Genomic DNA, 20,916 nt, shown 5'->3' with positions numbered 1-20,916 from the left:
TTGGACACATTATTTGCTTTTGGTGTCTTTATTGCTGCATGGTTTTCTCCACTGCATTCAGTTTGCAATGTATACAGGATTTTGATCAGTAGTTTGGGTTTTGGTCATCTTTGGACTGCTACATGATATCTGATACAATTGTGAAGAATATCACTGAATGCTTACTGTACTTTATTTAGAGTATGTTTTATTCTGTAGGTTGCTATAGTTTTGCTCAATGTAATGTTAATCATTTGAATATGAGCAAATGACACTTTTAGACTTTGTTTTGATTTGAATTATTTTGTGTTTGACAGCATTATTTGCTAATGGGTGTTTGTTTAGAAATGCTTCAATGACTAAACTTCAGTGATAAAAGCAGCTGATGTTTTGGTGCTATGGTTTGCTTTTGCATGATGTATTTATCTCATTTGACACAGTAGTGTTTATTTTGCACTCTGCATGGGATTTTGATCCCAAAATAAGCAGTTCAGCATCTTGTGTTAAGAGTTGTGCACATTGGAACGCTGTACTGAAAAATGAGTCAAAGCAATTGTAAAAAACTGTAATAGAAAGCACAGAGCTATATGTAGTGATGAACTAATTATCAATTAAGCTGTCTTGCATTCTCACATAGAGAAATCGAAAAACAAATACAAATTGAAAAACACAAATGCAAAAAAACTGAAAACAAAAGCAAAAACAAAAAGGCAAAAGCAGGAAACACAAATACAAGAACAGAAAACAAATACAAAAAGCCCACAGCACAAAGAAAGTCATTTGGAGGCCACTCCCCACGATACCTGAGCACAGTCTCCATCTGTTTCTGTTTATAATTGATAAATTCACAGGCATCGAAGCTTAACTTTTTCAATCTACAAAAAAACAAATCAAAACGTGTGGAGTCAATTGCAATGGACAAAGTCTCCAGTGACTGAGGGACAGCCACACCAGTCTCCAGAGATAGGAGACTCCCTGCTGCTCCCGTCTCCACCCCTAGAGAGAGACTACCTGCTGCTACCGACTCCATCGCTAGAGGGAGACTCACTGCAGCTCCTGCCTCCATCACTAGAGGGAGACTCACTGCTGCTACCACCTCCACAGCTAGAGGGAGACTATCTGCAGCTGTTGGAACATTTTATTTAGATATAAATGAATTTTTTGTCTTAGAATACAACTCACAGAGTGGTTTAAAGATTAAGCCAGATTCTGGTTAAATTCCTACTTAGACAGTACAAACTAGAAATAATACAGGTTTTCTTAGGAAATTACAGTTGATTTTATGAGGGTTATAAAAACTGGCTACTTCAAAGATAAACTGGATTAAACCAGATGCTTTGAAGCTAGGGTTAGGACAAATGGGCAATTAACCAAGTGAGAAGAGATTTGTGTCTTTCTGATTGGTTTAAGGAAAATCATGATGTCACTGAGAGACTGCATTTAAACTGAGAATACTGAAATGTTCTTTGTGTTGCTCTAGTCCCTGCTTGGAAAGAGGATACCTGCAAACTGTTGTCACCATGTAACCTTTAAGATGTCTGGTTGTAACTTTGCAACTCAGAACTATTATCTTCAATAAACTATACTTATCTGAAAGCCAAAAGAAGCGGCTTGCGACTTCTCTTTTCCTTTTTTTTCTTTTATGCCTTAAATTCAACAGCCACCTATGGGCCCAGTGACTTTTGAGCTTTTAAGGAGGGAGGTGACCTGTGAGGACATTTGTGCTACGCACAAGGGGGGAGAAGTGTGACAGGGTACACCCCACCCCTGTGTGTATTATATTATTTGTTGAATTATTATTAAAAAAGGAATTGTTTGTGTATGAAAACATGTCGTTTTATTTTTGTTTACAACCTGGATGGGGTTAAAATGCCCCATCCAAATAAAATCGTGAGAATGCATGATCAACAGTGAGTGATTATTGACAAACTGGCTGTTAACCACGCAGATGAGAAAAACCTGTGCCGAATGTGTCAAAGGAATAAACTAGGTAAATGATAACCAGATAATCCCTCTGCCATAGTATAAAAACCTGCAGCCTTGGCTGTGTTCAGAGGCGGAATGAGACAGGATTGAAAGAGAAACTAAAAGTTTAAAACAACAATTGCTATGTATGCTAATTATACACCAGCACAATACTTGTTTTGTTTCGTTTTGTGTCTGTTTTTGTATCTGTATGTTTTGTTTTGGCCACCATGCTATTTTGTTTTGAGTTCAGTGTTTGTTTGAGTTTTGTTTAAACCGTTTTTGTTTTTCAATAAATCTGCACACCAGCACATTAATTCATACAGCAGTGCTGTCTGTGTGTGTTACTTCTTTTGGGTCTGACGTCACCACAAAGCCATCTTGTCACTAACCCTACTAATATTTCAAAGGGTGTGAGCTGGGTGCGTAAGGCTAGGGCAGAGGAAGTAGAAAGAACAGTTAGTAGGACAGAGTGCCGTTGGGCACTAGGACACGAATGGAAGTACGTGGGAGTCACCCTTCGGGAGAGTAGGGTTCCCAGTATCTGAGGCTTCTGTAAAGGGATGCTCATTAAACCCCTTGATTGGCAGAGACTGCGCTGCCTGTGATCGTAAGTAAAGAGAAAGTATGCAGGTTAGTACGGGACTCGAGCACTGGAAGAATAAAACGGTCACGTCCCGAAGAGAGAAATGGATAGAACAGAGCCTCACTAGGTGAGGTAAGATAAGCGCATGAGCTGTGATAGGATAGAGTGTGGCCGGGGGTCCACTCTGACTCATGGGGGTGAGAACCCCTTGCAACAGAGGGGAGATCTGTGCTGACTCTGCTGGCGTGTACACAGTGCTGCAGGAAGTGGGCAGCAGTCGTCCAATACCCACCTGTGGGTCATGGCAGTGACACGGAGAGGTGGGAAGGAGGGTGTGTGGGCTTTCCCTCTCTCCGAGTGGCTGAGAGGCGGGCCTTGGGGGGATTGCTGGCCCTATAAAGACTACACTCTGTGTTCCTGCGGGCTGCACCTATAGGACGTAAACAAGCCAGTGGAAGCTTGGCAGCTAGACGGAGAAACACTGGGAGACAACCCAGGAACAAAAAAAAAAAAAAAAGAAATATAGCAGTAGCAGGGAGACTTTGGATAGACCCCGAAAGTATACTTCTAAACTACGCAGTTGAGGGAACTGGAGAGCGTAGGATGGAGTCTTGGGCCGTGGGGGTAGCGGCGGTTGGAGAAATGCTGCAGAGTGCAGCACCTTTATTTTGTAATTTTGTTAAGTTTTATTTTCTCTTTTTCTTTGTGCCTTCTCTTTTGATTTTTGTTTTGTGCACCTGCTTGTGTACCCAAGGTACTCTGTGAAGCCTTACCATTGCGAGTAATAACAGGACAACAGTACCACCTTGTGGACATAAATAAATAGTGCCCCAAAGTCTTGTTTCGCACTGCAAACTTTGTCTCCTGTGTCAGTGAATTGCTCACCACCCTTCCACACACCCCTATTAGAAGGAAGGTAGGTGGATGCCTGAACCTGAGGATAGGGAAGTGAGATTCACTTGCCCCCAAAGGAAACACCTGCACCATGAGACAATGACAAAGGACACATGCTGATGCATAACATATACAAAAGACTAGAAGGACAAACAGGTGGTTAGGAATTATTAATAGGTGTGACTGTGTATACTTGCCGCTCAGTGGAGAGGAAAAAACCCTTTAGGCTGATTAGGGGAAAACCTCTGGTGGCCCCAGCAGACAGGAAGCCCCCATCTCCTGATCAGGCAGAGATCGGAGGAAGTAAGCGATGGAATGCTGTCAGTAGTGTGCAGTGGCCTGCTGTAGAGACCAGAGATCTGCTGAATGCGATGGATATTGGTGTTTGAGAGTTGAGGCGGTTTTAGATGGTGCCAGAGGTGGGGCTGTCTTTGGGCAGAGATGAGGAATGCATAGATCTGAGGCCGCTGCAGAACCTCAGAGGATGAGAATGCATTGCTCTGAGGCTGCTGCAAAACAGGCTTCCGTATCTGACTGGCAGCTCACATTGAATGAAATGGTGACTTTGAAGTTGTATAAAGTATCTTGATGACGTGGTCGTTTTGGAAGAGCGGAGCCAGATGAGAAAGTGCGAAACAGGAAGAGGCTCCAGCAATGGATGCCTGATGCAGGGAAGCTGGAAGTTAATGGGACGGTGGATTCTGAGCATCTCAGAAAGCCGGTAAGTGCATGGCTTCATGACCAGGTCCTTGAAGAGGAGGGGAAGAGAAGCATGTCAGTTAATACAGGTGGGCAAAAGCTTGAGGCAAGAGGGGACTCCTTAGAATCCCTCAGAGTGAGAACAAACTGCAAGAATGGATAGAAAGGTTGGAGTGCGAGAGATTCACAGTGATAGCAAACCAGCTTAAATTATGTAGAACTTGTAGGGTTATGCTGCCGTCTAGAGGTTGTGATTGAATTGAAACCACTGGCTTCAGTGAAGCAGGGTAGAATATATTTGGTTATTGCAATTAAAATCCTTGTCTATATAGTTTTGAATCATACATATATTCGATACATGTTTTAGAACAGTTAGTGATGTATATAAATAAGTTAATGTAGGTCTACAAGAGGAGCTTGCAGTATTTAGATGTCACAATTCAGCGAGATGAACGCGCTCTCACGTAGTAAAAGTGCTGCAGCAGGAGCCAGATTTCAGTACTGAGGTACAGGCATTGCCTGATGAAGCTGTCTGGTCACCATGGCAACTTACCACTCCTGTAGACACTCTATGAGGGCGTTGCGGTGGTAACCATGGTCTGAGGCGCCGGTGGAAGAGTTGCAGTACAGCAGTGTTGTTGGACTATGTTATGAGACCCGTCAATGTCATGAGCTGCCACTGGTTGAATAGAGTTTGTTATGGGCAAGGTAAGTTCCAGGACCGGAACTTCTGATGGAAAGGTAAATTGTGCTGGCTCTGTGGAAGCGTGTGCTGAGTGGGGAGTGGGGGAGTGGCGCTTGATTGTAGGCAAAGAGTATAGAGAGATTCAGCAGACAAAGCTTTGTGGTGGATTTAAATAGAGCTAAGGCAAGGCAATCACTGACGAGGGAATGTCGATGTCTTATCGGCGGAGCAAGTGGAGTAATGGAGCTGTGCTTTGAACGGCGCTGTTGCCGGCTGGATTCTGGATGGTTGTTGCTGGAATTCCTGCAGCCAAACAGTGATGCTGAATGATGAGAATAAATCACAGGTGTTGGTAGGAAAATAATTGATAATATTGTAGTGAAATCGGTTCCTGCAGGCTGGTGCCTCACACAGGGCGAGGCAATCCACACACTAAAGCATAATGCTGTACAAAAGAGACGGCTCCTTTGCAAGGAGCGTATATCAGGCTTATGTCTGCATGCTACACAATCTTGGCACCACTGTGCAGAGAAGTGACCTGAAGTGAAAGGAGCAAGGCAACGAAGTTTAGATATTAGCAAAAACATTTAAGCTGAAGCATGAATGTCAGCCTCTGAGCGTTTGCTACAACAGGAACACTATACAGCTTGAGTGCAAGTGATCAGGGCTTAAATAGGGAATTAGAGTCTAATTAGAGATCCCCAGGTACATGCCCCCCTGATCTACGCTATGCTATAATTTTGAACAGGTGTTGAAAGGATCTGACATTGAATCTAATATTAGCTATGAAAACTAAGTATTTTAGTGTAAAACTGAAATAAATATAATTAGAAAAAACGACTGTGTACATTTTTAATACAAACTGAATTGTGTCACGGTCAACATTGTCTGTCTCAAGAAGTCGGCAGCACTCAGCAAATCTATATTTGCACAGTAGAAGATTTGCTGATTTGCTATTTTCCTTATTCTTAAGCGTATTTCATGTATGAAATAAAAAAATTAAAAAAAAAAGGAAAATGACACCCCCTGCATAGGTGCTATCCACGATTTACCAGCCACTACTAGGTCGGTGATGCATCCACGATGACGTTTTTACTGTCGGAGATACATCTTTTACGCATCAAGTAAATGTAAAATAATTTTGTGTATGATAAAATACATAAGACTAACCAGGTCTATGGAAATCATATGTAAGATGAATGTATGTGTATATATATATATATATATATATATATATTTGTTGAATGTGCCGGACACAGGTGTCAAGAAGCCGGCATAGGGCTACCAGATTTCCAGAGTGAAAAACCAGAACATGTTTTTTTCTTCAATTCATTGACTCCATAGCAACTCTGAAGCAGTTAAAATAACTGTATAATAATAATAACCTAACAGTAATTTAAAAGTAAAACATTGGGTGTAATTATTGCAGATGTGATAAAACACCTAATGTGGACAAACACCTAACTTGATGAGCTGTACTGCGCATGATCACAACCCCAAATTTAAATTCCTTTTAACTCAGGAATGGAATAATATTAGGTGATTTCTGTTATTGCTAATTCTGTCTAAATGGTTCCACATAAAGAGTACTAACTCACAATGCTAAATACTAAAATTGAAAGCAGCAGAACTGATTGTTTTCAGAGTAACATTCTCCCTTTTACATATTATTGAGGATGATGGAGAGGTGCACGTTGTGTGCTGTTTTATATTTGCTAATAAGATCACTTTATTTACCATTTCTGTCACGTGAATCATAGTAGTAACACTAGCAACATGTGATTTACAGTATAGGTTTATTTTACATAAAACAAGCTATGCTAAATTGAAATGCATGACCTAAAACATATTTCACGGTATAGAATTTGCAGGAAGTAAACAGTAGTAAATTGTCTGTAAATAAAATGCATAATGTAACAACACAATGTAAGATTTGTATAAAATGTTATACATAATAAAAAAGCATTTTGCAGATGACCCCGATCTTTAAAACACAAGACTTATTTTTAACAAGCTTTTGTTAAGAATTCTGCAACATATCAACACAGTACCACCGAAATGTATTAGCCCTTTCCAAATACAGTATATTGATGGTATTTTACTTGGTTTCAAATGTGAGAACACAACATTTAACCAAATTAGTATTTTTCATCAAACACTTAATTCAACATTTAAAAAAAAAAAAAAAAAAAAAAAAAAAAAAAAAGGGGATGACAAGGGAGGGAAGCACTGCATTAATTTTAATCTAGCCTTTAAAAGTAATTTCAAAAGAGGATTCTTTTTTAAGCTAAATATATTTCACTGAACAAATCTGTGTTGCATACTTTTGAACTTGATCTGTGCTGTGCACTGTTTCTTGTACTGATGCAGCTAGTACTGTTTGTTGTTATGTGAAGTATTCAGAGGAATGTTGTATTAAGAACCATTTGTGTTATCCACAGGATCCAGTGTTGCCAGGTCCGAATTAAGCTACTTCAAAAACACAGCCGCGGGAAATATTAAGGAGTCACGGGTTGATAATGTTATTAGATTAGTGGTATAACTTTAAAAGATTGAACTGTTTTCATGTTTGCAATATTGTTTAGGATACAGTACAAGCATTAGTATTTCAATAAAGGGATTGTGCTGTAATTCGGTTGCTGGTTCCAGTTATCAGGAGCAGCAGTAGCAGTCACTAATGTTCTTTGCCTTTATCTTTTTGCTGAGTGCTAAAATAAAAAAAATAAAAAATGATCAGTATCTATTTATAGTTTTTTTTTTTTTTGTACTGGGACGAACATGAATTTTCATGTTTGGATATTCGTTCATGATTTAGATATTTGTTCGGATATTCGTTTTAAAAACATTATCAAAGCCATTATATGTAGCACTGTATTAAAGTTGAAAAATATTCCAGAATTAAGAATGGTCTTACTTTACCCTCGTGAATTAACTACAAAACAAAGAATGCAATACAGTAGTTAAATTTTGTGTCTATTTCAAGTAAAAACACATTTAAAAAAAAAAAAAATCACTGCCCTTGCGTCTTGGCAATAAACAAAGTGAAAGTAGTCATAAATGCAATTTTATAAAGTAATAACATTGGTTTTTAACTTGAATAAACACTTCAAATAAAACAGACATTAAAATGACGGTGTTGTAGAATATAAACAATATTTACTCACTGTTTTTAGGATTGCTAGGACTGCATCATGAAAGAAAATTAAAACGTTGATTTAATATACAAGTTTTGCAAGTATGACCTGTATCATAGTATTGCAGACAGAAATGGACCCCGGCTGTAGCGGTGGTAAGAATCCAAGCCTGCAACTTGTATCTTCCAAAACAGAAAGCTATTTTATTTAGCAAATAAGAGTGAACAGCAACGCACGGGCTGATCTCAGCTGACAGTCAGAGCGCACCAGGGGAACGCCCCTAATGCTCCCCAAATCACACAGATAAAATAATTTCTGACGGATACAGACATTTGTTGTTTGCCTTTGAATAGATGTAAAAAAACGTCAGTTCTTTTATGTTTGTCCCAGCACTATTTTTTTTTTTTTACCTGTATTCTAGTGAATAAAAAAATAATATTCTATGGCCCGGATGACATCACTCCAGGGGCCGTATGTTTGACACCTCTGCACTAAACACAGTTATTTCCTAACAAAGTGGCCACCCAGTGTACAGCATCTCCAGGTGATTTACAAAATGTTTAATATTTAAAATACATGGCATTACCATATTTCCCTGACAATTTAATACCTATTCACAATTTTCGTGCATATAATAATTATGATGGAGACCACAAACAAAAGCGTATAGCTTCCAGGCTTCATGTATTTATACCCACTATCGCGCAATGTTTGTAAACGAGGACACATATGAATACGTTTGTTACTCGTAATTCAAATTGAAGACTGTGTTGTATGGAAAGCTGTTTGATTTATGACACAATACCAGCATCACAAGCTTACGTACAAAACAATGGCAACTGAATAGCTAATACACATCCTGGAAAGCAATGAGGCATGTTAAACACAAGGGGGCAGAAAACCGCTTTCTGAGGTTGTGAGTAAGCACAAAGAACGAGAATAGCAGAAAAGATACATTTGTGAATGAAGAAAAACACAATTTTGTATCTGTCCTCAAATGAGGACATTGTGCACGAAAGGGTTAACAAAAGGAACTCGACCTAACCCGTACCCATCAACCATGCAAAATGAATAAAAAAACAATGCACATCGAGCTACTCATTGTGGGAAGTATGTTTGTGTACTAATAAGTTCAAGGGGTTTGGAAATGGGTTTAATTGCTTAAAAGTTTTACATATGTTTTAACTATCTCATCTAAAGAATGTTTTTCGTGATCCTAGCGACTAGTGCTTTTGCTCCTTGGCCAACACATAATAAACATTCAGATAAATCTAATCCAATCACTCTTATGGTCTCAGTCCAGTTGTGTAGGCCTATATCCCTGAACCGTATCATCGGTGCTCATCTCTACTAAAACATGAGGCTTGTCATATCCAGAAATGCAACTAGGCCACGTTGAGAAGCTGTTTTCCGATTTGTTGTCCGGTTCGTTGGTTAAAAGCTCTGTATTTTCCTTCACATCAGTCTGGTCACTGAGGCTGACGTTCAAGACAAGGTCACAGACTTCTGGTTGGATGATGATGTCATCTCTGTCAATATTATTTAACCCTATTTTAAAGCGGGGGGTTTCATGTTCAGGAGCAAGGTTTTTTATTTGTTCCATCACCCTGTTCTCCTCTTCCACTACCTGATTTGGGGTTTCGACATGTTTTGCAACAGAAAAGGTGCTGTCCTCTTTTTTTACGCTCATGTAGGGTTTCATTCCTGTCAGCATTGAGGCCTGTTTAAGAAAACATAAACATACATATCAGTGCCATGAACTCTATGTTAGAACCAGTCACTAGATCAGTCATATATTTTGAAGATAATGCAATACAACTTTATGCTGCTTTTAAAGCACCTCAGGTATTGCAGTGCAAACTCCACTAGTCTATCTGCAATCAGTCCATAAGAAATGCAACATCTACAGAATTGCATTTAAAACAGATTACAATCAGAACAAATTACTAAATTGGAACCTGACTTCTCTGTGGGAAGAAACAAATGCTCTTCAGCACATTACAGTTCTATTAACTTGAAGCACAGGAATTAACAATGTATCAAGAAACAGCAGTTTTCAAAGTCTATACTGTGGTACTTGACAAAAAAAAAAGTTGTTTATCAAAATGAATACATGACCCTTTCCAAATTGTATTTAAACGATAACATTTGTTCTTTGAATTCTTATCCTGCCTTGCACCTGTAGGTGCTGTTCATGAGTTGCTACTGTGTACAGTAGGCTAATTCTTCCCTTGAAGTACCAGACAACCTACTCAATCAATTCACTTTGGACAACGCCAACTGCAGTTTAAACATCTGGACGCCAGATGGCACTGTTCACCAAGTAAAAATTCTAAAAACAACAAAACAAAATAGTATATACAGTATAGTGAATCTCAAACCATTCCGACATTTGAAAACATTGAAAGTTTACTGATAGACTGGTAAAGCATTCAATTACCAAAACTATTTTTCATATGGTTAGATGGAGAATAAATATCCCACACAGACTGGGGTTCAATAGTAGGAAGTCTTGCTTATTAAAATATGTTTTTATTAATATTATTGAGAAGGGGATCAGTAAATGTTCAAGAATGTTTAATAAACATTATACATACACACACACACACACATAACATACAGGAAAAAATTAAGAGACCACTGGAAAATTATCAGCTTCTCTGGTTTTACTATTTATAGGTATGTGTTTGGGTCAAATGAACATCTTTGTTTTATTCTATAAACTACTGACAACATTTCTCCCAAATTCCAAATAAAAATATTGTCATTTAGAGCATTTATTTGCAGAAAATGATAACTGGTCAAAATAACAAAAAAGATGCAGTGTTGTCAGACCTCGAATAATGCAAAGAAAATAAGTTCATATTCATTTTTAAACAACACAGTACTAATGTTTTAACTTAGGAAGAGTTCAGAAATCAATATTTGGTGGAATAACCCTGATTTTCAAGCACAGCTTTCATGCATCTTGGCATGCTCTCCACCAGTCTTTCACATTGATGTTGGGTGACTTTATGCCACTCCTGGCGTAAAAATTCAAGCAGCTCGGCTTTGTTTGATGGCTTGTGACCATTCATCTTCCTCTTGATCACATTCCAGAGGTTTTCAATGAGGTTCATGTCTGGAGATTGGGCTAGCCATGACAGGGTCTTGATCTGGTGGTCCTCCATCCACACCTTGACTGACCTGGCTGTGTGGCATGGAGCATTGTCCTGCTGGAAAAACCAATCCTCAGAGTTGGGGAACATTGTCAGAGCAGAAGGAAGCAAATTTTCTTCCAGGACAACCTTGTACTTGGCTTGATTCATGCGTCCTTCACAAAGACAAATCTGCCCGATTCCAGCCTTGCTGAAGCACCCCCAGATCATCACCGATCCTCCACCACATTTCATAGTGGGTGTGAGACACTGTGGCTTGTAGGCCTCTCCAGGTCTCCGTCTAACCATTAGATGACCAAGTGTTTGGCAAAGCTGAAAACTGGACTCATCAGAGAAGACGACCTTACTCCAGTCCTCTACGGTCCAATCCTTATGGTCTTTTGCAAACCTCAGCCTGGCTCTTCTTTTCTTCTCATTGATGAAGGGCTTTTTTCTAGCTTTGCACGACTTCAGCCCTGCCCCTAGGAGCTTGTTTCGAACCGTCCTCGCCGTGCACTTCACCCCAGCTGCTGTTTGCCATTCCTTTTGTAGGTCACTTGATGTCATCCTACGGTTGGACATTCGAATGAGTTGGCGGTCATCCCAGTCAGTGAAGAGTCGTTTTCGCACTCTGCCGGTCTGTAGCTTTGTTATCCCCAATGTGTGCTGCTTGACCTTGTTCTTGTCAACTGCCGTCTTTGAAATTTTAAGGATGGAAGCAACCCGACGCTCACTGTATCCCTCTGCCAGTAAAGGCAGAATTGAACCCTTCTTTTCCTCACTCAAAACTGTCCTTTTCAACTCTTTGGCCATGGTCAATAGTTATTTTTTGATTCCAATTACTTTTGAGGTACTACTAGTGCTACTACTGCCATCCAGCTGGTCATACTGCAAGAGGATAGTGATAACCACAGGAGTGGTTTTTATACTTTTCCTCGTTAAATAAGATTTGGTTCAGGTGATCCCCTATTCAGTTCCTCATTCAGTAGAATGAGGTGTGCCTGTGTTAGAATTCAACAGACACTGGAATGGAATGGCTGCCATACATGTAGAGATGCTGATTTAAGAAAAATTTGCAGTGGTCTCTTAATTTTTTCCAGAGCTGTATATATAGTTCAAGTCTCCTGTTCATGATTACCTAGATGAAGATCTGTTTGGTGTTCTGTACTTACCAAAGAGCTTGGCAAAGGAATGTTCTTCTTCCACATTATGCTACAGACAAGCCCAGTGAGACTGGAACCAATAGCAATCACACAGACAATAACTGTTAGGATGATAATCATGTATTTATCTAAAAAACACAAAAAAAACCCAGTTAATGTGGATAACAGAATCAATCACAAAAATGAACATGAAATCTGAGAAATAACATTTGTGTTGATTTACATGGTTAGAATAAATAATTAAAAAATATTGTTAAAATATATTGCCATTATATTACCCTGGTTTAGATCAACCAAATGTCACAGTTACAATTAATATTTCTTACCAGTTATTAACTTTTTCAGTCTATTCCTTTGCTTTTATGTTGCATTTTAATCATAGATAGATAGATTACAGGGCTCATAATCGTTTGAAAATCTAGCAATGACTAACTGTTCCAACAACATAATGACCTGGCCAGTTGCACTGTTCCAAACTATACTTTGTTAGTAAGAAAATGTAGAGCTTGATCTAAGGAAAGTCATTTTTAGAATTAAGCTGTAGATGTGTAAACATAGTTTTGTTGCCATACATGGTAGAAAAAGAATGGAGTGCTTTTGTTATTATTTTATTAATGCCCTCACCCTTTCAGGAGACGTTGGTTAGTTGGCCATTCTCATTCATGGGATAATTAACAGTACGCGATTGTTCATGGTGTTTCCGGAATAGAAAATGACAGAGAACACACATATTGCAGTAGGATATTAAATAGGTAAATAATGTAGTGTTATGCTACTGCTGGTATTAAACCAGATGTATATTGCACAAGCCAGGAAGCTGACGATGCTTGTTTATCTGGTGAGATACACACGTTGTTGAGGACTGTATTTTCTTTGGCACTGGAGATGACCCACAGAAGAGTAAGCAAACAACAGCTGTTCATTTTAAAATCGACACTGAAGCAGGCATAACGGTGGTACCAGAAGATATAAAAAATCAGCGAGTTGCAAATTGACCAGGGTCCTTACGAAAGCCAAATAAGTTTTACTGGGTCCAGGCCCAACTCTGTTGTATGTGTCTGGGGTGTATAAGAAAAAGTCTGACCCATATGAGATCATACAGGCCTCTACTCAGCGGTACTATGAGCACCTGTTTTCACACATCGAAAACACAGGTCTTGAAACCGCTGCCAAAATTACCACCATGCAAAATGATTTCCTAACTTTCACCCAGGAATTCACGGCCCTCAACACGGACACAATAGCTCTCCGCTCCTCTGTAAACCACAATAAGAGTGATTACATCTTGTGAAGTTAGGACTGATTGTTTGGAATCGAAGTTAGCGGACCTCGCAGACAGAAGCTGATGGAACAACCTTCGCCTGGATGGACTGAAGGAGGGGGAGGAGGGTTCTGATCCCATCGAGTTTCTGACAAAATTTCTGCCACTGTGATTCCTGTGCCTATCCGGCAGGGCTATTGAGGTAATGTGTGTGCATCGCATATACTCCAATTAAGCTAAAACAAGAGATAAGCTCTGCACTATTATCTTCAATCTCTTAAAGTACTCTGACCATCAGGTCATATTGCAAGCTGCACAGCACCGCAAGACCTTAAGCCACTCCGGTGGTTTTTACTCGTTCCCGTATCTCATCAAGATACAAATCTTTCTCGAGGATTGATTTTATTTCCTTTCATCTCGGAAGTATATAATGCTGAGATAATACTGATGTCCTTGTCTGATCATAGCGGGACCTACTGTAAATTTATGTTAGCAAACACATTAAGACGGGCCTCTAGGTGGCGCTTTAACACTACTTTGCTACAAAACTAATCTTTTTGTACACAGTTTCAATGTAAACTTGACAAATTCCTTCAGTTTAACATTGACTCTGTTAATGATCACTAGATTTTATGGGATTCAGTTCAAAGATTTATCAGAAACTATTTTATTTGTTTCCAACCATAATAAAACGCATCTTCGCATAATTTCTGAACAGGAGACTAAATTGGCCTTTTTAGAATATGCTCATCCGAAACAACTGAGTTTGAACTTAACCTTATTAAGAAAGAATTTAATATGTTGCTCAGACAACGGGCCAAGTTTCTTATACACAGGACAAGCAGAAAAATGGCAGCAGACCCTCCCACTTGCTTGCTCTGAGACGAGATGTAAAAACGAACGCTTTGCAGATATTTTAGCTGTCAAAATCCACACTGGGAGATAGCCTAACAGATCTTTCTCAAATAAACTCTACATTCCGATCCTTCTATTCCAACCTTTATAAGGACATGCATCCAATTTCTGCAAAATCTCCAAATGCCATGCCTCTCAGCCTCTGAATCTGCAGCACTAGACGCTCCCCTATCCTCAGGTGAACTGGAAGACGTGAGCAAGAGAAATCCTCAGGCATTAACGGTATTCCTCCTGAATTTTTTCTAACTTACTGGACCCAACTGGGACCCGATGCTTAATATGATGCAAACTGCTATAGATAAAGCTTCCTTTCAGAGAGACGTAAATACTTCTTTATTTCTCTCTTACTTAAAAAAGACCCCTCTCTTTGCATGAGCTATTGTCCCCTTTCTCTGATTAATTTGGATGCTAAATTATATTAAGGTTTTATCACAGTGTCTTGAGACATACATGACTAAATTAATCCATCATGATCAGACAGGCTTTATTAAAGACCCGTCTGGCATATGATAATGGGCCCTATTCATTATTAACAAGAGTTCATTATCAGGGTTTGCGATATCACTTCGCAAATCTCTTTACTCGTGATTCATTAATTGAAATAGTAAATTAACGCCTATGTGAACAGTGTTGTGTAAATCATCTTTCACCGCATGGGAACGTCCAATCCAAGGCTAATTAACATGGGAGAAGCTCTATTAAAAGAGCCCACACACCTCAATTGAAGGAAACGCTCCCGAAAGAATCTGACAGTGATCCAAAAACAACTAAAACCATATCTAGAAAACCAAAATGCAGGTCAAATGAAAACAATGTTTTGATAGAGGAGGTAGTAAAACACTGTTCCGTTTTATTTGGACCAAACTATCACCTGTTAGAAGAAAAACAATCTGGAATTCCATAACAAATAAAATATGCGCCTTTAGTGTGTACCATCGCAGTGCCGTCGATGTACAAAAGTGTTGGCAAGACTTGACAGGCACCATTTAAAAAAAAGCTGTGCAATTAAAACACAGTCTTCCTTTCTATTAATGAACACGTTACCATTGTTAGATGGTGCCCTTACGGCTATATGTGAGCAATCGATTGCCCCTAAAACATTAGGCTTGCCTCCAATATCGTAGAATCCAGCTTTATAGAATGGTGTTCCCTTGCATTAAGTGGGAAGGAGATACAAGTATATACTCTAGATAGTAATGCATTGGTAACTTGTTCTACAATCCTACCCATTGTGGACTGACTGAATCCAAATGCATCACTGTTGTTTCTTTGGAATGATCCTGAACTATAAAACATTAATGCAGCTAGCAAGCTATTAATCGCAGGAATGGATTGGCTCCTTGTTTTACAGTGAATATCTGGCTCAAGATCCCTGTACAATTCCAATATTCTGCCTCGGCTCAAGCGGAACCTCTTTTTTATTTCTTCATCTGTAAGTCTCATATAATACAATCTGTCTCGGAAGTGTTGTTTTCTTCGCTGGCCGTGACCAGTCATAATAGCAGCGATGTACTGTCCCTATGAAACAAACTGATGCTCGGAAAAAGACTTGTAGCGGCAAATATGTGGTGGATTTCATAGAAGTTATTCATCAATCATATAACAGTAGTTAATTAGCACAATTTTAATTAATGAATCGCTCAGCAACTGTCGGCTGTGGGCGTGTCAATTATGTTTGATAGGTACACGTTAAGAATGCGTGGATGAGTCTGCAGTAATTTGCAGTAATTAATCCCTGCTCCCTGTGCAGTACTCTCATTTGATGCAGAGAAAGCCTTTGATAGCTTAGAATAGGATTTTCTTTGGTCTGTTTTGGAGCATATGGGATTGGGTTCAGAATTCATTGATATGATTAAAGTTTTATATGCTAATAAGAAATAAATGTTCTTCCCAGTTCATCATCTCCAGATGCACCCACCAGGGCTGTCCCGTCACCCTTGTAGTTCGCATTACCATTAGCCCAAGCTTTCCGCCAGTCAGAGCTTTCGGACCCTATCACTCTCAATACTACCCAAAATCATATCTCGTTATGTGGATGATGTATTATTATTTGTTGAAAATGTTTTCTGCTCACTTCCCCTCCTTTTAAATATTTTTCATCACTTTACTTTAATATCGGGCTACAAAATTAACTGGTCCAAGTCTGATCTCATGCCCTTCTATTCTGCGATGAGCGGTGTAACCCTGCCTCCTGACATACCAAACAGGCATTGTCCCATCCTTACAATCCACCGTATCGAACAACCAACATTTTTGCTCAGGTGAAGGCGGATTTAGACAGATGGTAGCATCTTCCTAATTTGCTACAGGCCCGTAATCTCTAGAATTAAAATTAATTTACTCCCTCTGTGGCAGGCTGGCAAGTGGACAGAGGCCCAGAGACAGACTGCAGTTCAAAAAATATATACTTTTATTATAAATTAACGCAAAATAAATGTGCACAAGGGCAAAACAAAGATGTTTAAACACAAATACCTAAACAAAGAAAAGAAAACTTACAAAAATAAGGTTTCCAGGCTGGGCAATGCTCACTGGATTCAAAATTTCAAAACCACAAACCACCAAAAAAAACCCCACCAACCTGCTTCCTCAGCTCCCTCCTCCCAAATGAGAAGCAGAGGCCTCCTTTTATGTCAGGTGGCTGGGAGCTGATTGATCGTTAATTAATCTAATCAACTAATCAACCCCAGCCACCTGAACATAATAAACCCAGGCAGGTAGGGGAAATTAACCCCATCCCTGCCAATTTAAAAAGGGCACAGCTTTGCTCTGCCACACCCTCACATACACTTTTTTAGTTCAATGCTGCTTCTTTTTCCCCCTCCTGGATACTGGGGTAAACTGCATACTATGATTTCTAAATTTATATGGAAACATCCACAAATAAAATTTTCGACTTTACAGCATGAGAAAATCTCAGGAGGTTTATCACTGCCAAACTTTAAATTATACTCTTGGTACTTATATTATGGCCACTTACTGTTTGGCTTGAGCCCGATGCTTCTGTTTCATGTCGGTTACTGGAAGAAAAACTGGTACTTCCATACAGATTACAAGATCTGATTCACTCTAACATTCCTCTCAAGCATTGTAGAATTTGTTTTGGCCCTATTATCTCACAATTAATTACTATTTGGCGTTCAGTTGAAAGACACATATACATTGATGATGTGGAGATTTTTAGCTCCACCTGGAAATAGCATATTATTAGGCTTTCAGCCATCCTACAGTCTCTAAAGGGAGGCGGGTCTAACAGCCAAACTGGGCAAGTGTGTATTTGGCAAACAAGAGACCCAATATTTTGGCTGTATTATGGGTAATGGCTGGGTAAAGTCGATCGTCTCCAAAGCCCAGGCGCTGTTGGAGTGATCCATGAACCAAGTCCCAGGTGAGATCACTACTGGGGTTAGCCAGCTATCATCGCTGTTTCATCACAGAGTATGCCACCATAGTCAACCCCCTGGTCGATCTCGCCCAAAAGGCTGCACCAAAATTAGTTAAATGGACAGGGCAGTGTCAGGAGGCATTTGATATGACTAAGAAACTACTCTATCAAGCTCCCACCCAGATTTCAGCAAAGAGCGCATCCTTCAGACTGATGCCTCCCAGAATGGTCGGGGGTTGGTCCTGTCCCAACAAGTTGACGGGGCAGAACACCCTATCATTTACTTGAGCAAATGGCTCCTAGGGAGATTAACTACTCCGTCATTGAGAAGGAGCGTTTAGCCATCAAATGGGCTACTCACACTCTTCTATATTACTTGTTGGGACGTTCTCTCTTGTCACTGATCATGCTCCTTTAACCCTTTGCAGTCCATTTATTCAGCGCTTGTCAGGCGCGTCAGGTCCGATTTATTTTCACACTCACTGTTTATTTTACATGCACGGTTTAAAATATATATTTTTTCAGAGTAAAACAGGTTTAAAATGCATTGAATCGCAAAAGGACACTCAGTATTGCATCTCCAGCCAAGCCTCACCACTTGTTCACTGTATTTTTCACATACCTCTTTATAGACGTGCATACTGTTAAATCCTCTCCTGATCACTTGTTTTATCACCAAACTCCTCAATAATGCGATCCAAGTAATTATTTTATTACTATAACGTCTCCAAAAAGCTGGATGCAGAAGCAGCTACCTCCTTTGTTATTTCCATGTTATCTCTGTAGTGCATAGGTCTACGAGATACGGCCTTTTTTTCGGTTTCAATCGGCTCCTATCTGTCTCACTCGGCCATTGAAAGGTTTCTCATCTTTTTCCGGAGAAAAAACAACTAGAGACATGTGCTTTATGTCTTTTTGATGATGTCGGACAGGGTCCTACATCTGGTCTGACACAGGACTGAAAAGAGTTAAGGTGGTTATACATAATGAAGGACAACATCGCCCGGATAACTCTGTGGTATCTGGCATTGCAACCCATCCACTACACTGTGAAACATCGTGCACGGAGCATCAAAAAGCTGTTTTTTTTTAATTCAACGGGGAGTGGGGGGGGGGGGGGGATGTAGAGTTGGCCGAGTGTTCCTTTGACATCACTGTGAGGAGTGAGATATGTGATAAAGAGAGAAAGAACTGATGCTGTAAATCTCCCTCCAAATGGGAAAGGGCGCTGGGTAAGGTTGGTAGTACACTTCCCAATAGACGGGTCGACGGTGGGCGGAAAGCGGAAGTGGGACATCTTGGGGAAAGTGCGTAACTGCAAGGTACTTTAAACAACTCCATTGCTGTCAGATACAAGTCAGGCAGTGATTGGATAAACCATAGCAACGTGCTGATTGGAGGGAGGAGTTTGGTGATACAAAGGGGATGCATTTGCGTGAGTACGGCCCCGTGCGCTGAAAATATAAACAGAAAGCCGGAGCCTGTATTGTTTGTTTTTGTTATGTATTTTTTGTGTTTTTTAGGATAGGAGTGACCACCCAGGAGCTGTCGCTACACAGCCAGCATTCAACCCTGAGCACTACCTTTCACGGCACAACACACACGAACAAAGTCCTTTTGTTATTATTTGTGTTGTTATTATTTTGGGTTTGCAAGCCCACTTTGTACCCTCCAATAACATTGCTGGTAGAGGGATGACTTCTTTTGTTCCATTTAATAAAACACGGATTGCTTTTGGGAGAAATTGCTGTCTGGACATCTTTGTTTCCCACACCACTTGCACCTGACGACAGTGACTGATGTCAAGTTACCAGGAACTGTGGTTCGTAGTCATTCTGCTCCTCAATCATACATTGTAGATGTGCCGTGATCGACATAACTTGTTGCCAATAAGCCCTTTAGCACCAGATGCCAGTACTTGTGCAACCCCTGATGCTAATCTTCAGAACAGTGTTCCAGTGGCAACACTAGTACAACCTGGGCATTCATCAGCATGCAATCCTGCAGCAATGCATATGGACACTCCAACTCAACCTGTGCCGAGCTAGGAGTTGACAACCAGATCAGGAAGACTGGGCATCTGACCACAGAAGCTTAACCTGTAATTACAGTGGATATTTATGCTGTATGACTTAGTTAAAGTTTATTGTCCTGCATTAGTTAAGTTTTGTTTAAAACAAGAAACGAAAATATTTGGCTCCTTTAATTTGTTAGACATGGAAAAAGCCTTTCAACATAGGGGCAAAATATTCCCCTAAGGCTTAGTGAAGAAAAGGGTGGTTTATCCTTTGCTCGCAAGAAATGCTATAGCTGGTATTGAACTGGATGTTACAAATTGCATGAACCAGGAACAGAACATTACTTGTTTACATGCTGAGAGATGCACCTTGTTCTTACCAAGTTAACAAACATAAGTATTACTTTTACTGCTGTAATACACTTTTGTTTGTGCAGTTATTTGCAACCTACATCATCACAAATAATAACTACTAGAAACATCATAGTGTTTATTTATAGAACATACCCAGAGGTTTTTGTTTGGGATGGTTTCCTGTGCAGCTTTCATCTGTGCTGATTACTTGTATCCCAGACATGCTGCCACTAAATGACAGGCAATAATCTTCATCTTTTGGCAACAAAAAATCGCTTTCACATTCTCTCTTCTTGCATGTAAAATGTTTTGAGGATGTCTGCAAAAAGGCAAATGAATTTCATGTCAATCACAGCCACTAAAAATGATTATTACATCAATTGTAGATGATTTAATGTATCTCCAATACCAAATCCTCTAAACTAAAAACAACCTCTGTCCTCTGCTTTAGTCTGCTAGTACAATTTTTTAAAGTAGTATGAAGAAAATGGGTTGGCCTTACAATGATTTTGCTTCTGTCTACTTTTACAGGTGGAATAAAAAGCCAATAATGTTTCAAATTAGAAATAAACATAACCTTGGTGTAACATGGATAGCTTCTCGAATGCATGTGTGTGTTTTCAGGAGAGAGACAGACGATCCGCCTGTGTCGTACTGTAAGCTAAGTTTTGTTTACGGGCAAAGAAAACGGCAGAGGGCTAGGGGTCCCCTTCAGCCCCCAGCAGCAGTAGAATGTTATTAT

The 20,916-nt window shown here is 39.7% G+C and overlaps 1 protein-coding gene across 2 annotated transcripts in view; it reads right to left on the bottom strand.

The window, feature by feature from the left end:
- Positions 1–7,764: 7,764 nt before the first annotated feature.
- The window catches only part of LOC121317189 (interferon gamma receptor 1-like), a 47,558-nt gene continuing 34,406 nt past the window's right edge, over positions 7,765–20,916 (bottom strand). For both annotated transcript variants that reach the window (XM_041252854.1, XM_041252855.1), the window contains 3 exons: positions 20,328–20,493; positions 12,252–12,370; positions 7,765–9,662 (listed from right to left, as the gene is read on the bottom strand). In XM_041252854.1, the coding sequence (XP_041108788.1) occupies positions 9,237–9,662; positions 12,252–12,370; positions 20,328–20,493 (711 nt within the window). In that variant the 3' untranslated portion in view covers positions 7,765–9,236. The remainder of the gene's footprint in view (positions 9,663–12,251; positions 12,371–20,327; positions 20,494–20,916) is intronic.

Source organism: Polyodon spathula, chromosome 6 (genome assembly GCF_017654505.1).
Source record: "Polyodon spathula isolate WHYD16114869_AA chromosome 6, ASM1765450v1, whole genome shotgun sequence".
Lineage (NCBI taxonomy): Eukaryota > Metazoa > Chordata > Actinopteri > Acipenseriformes > Polyodontidae > Polyodon > Polyodon spathula.
The sequence above is the reverse complement of the archived record's forward strand: the minus strand, read 5'-3'. Positions and strand labels throughout refer to the sequence as shown.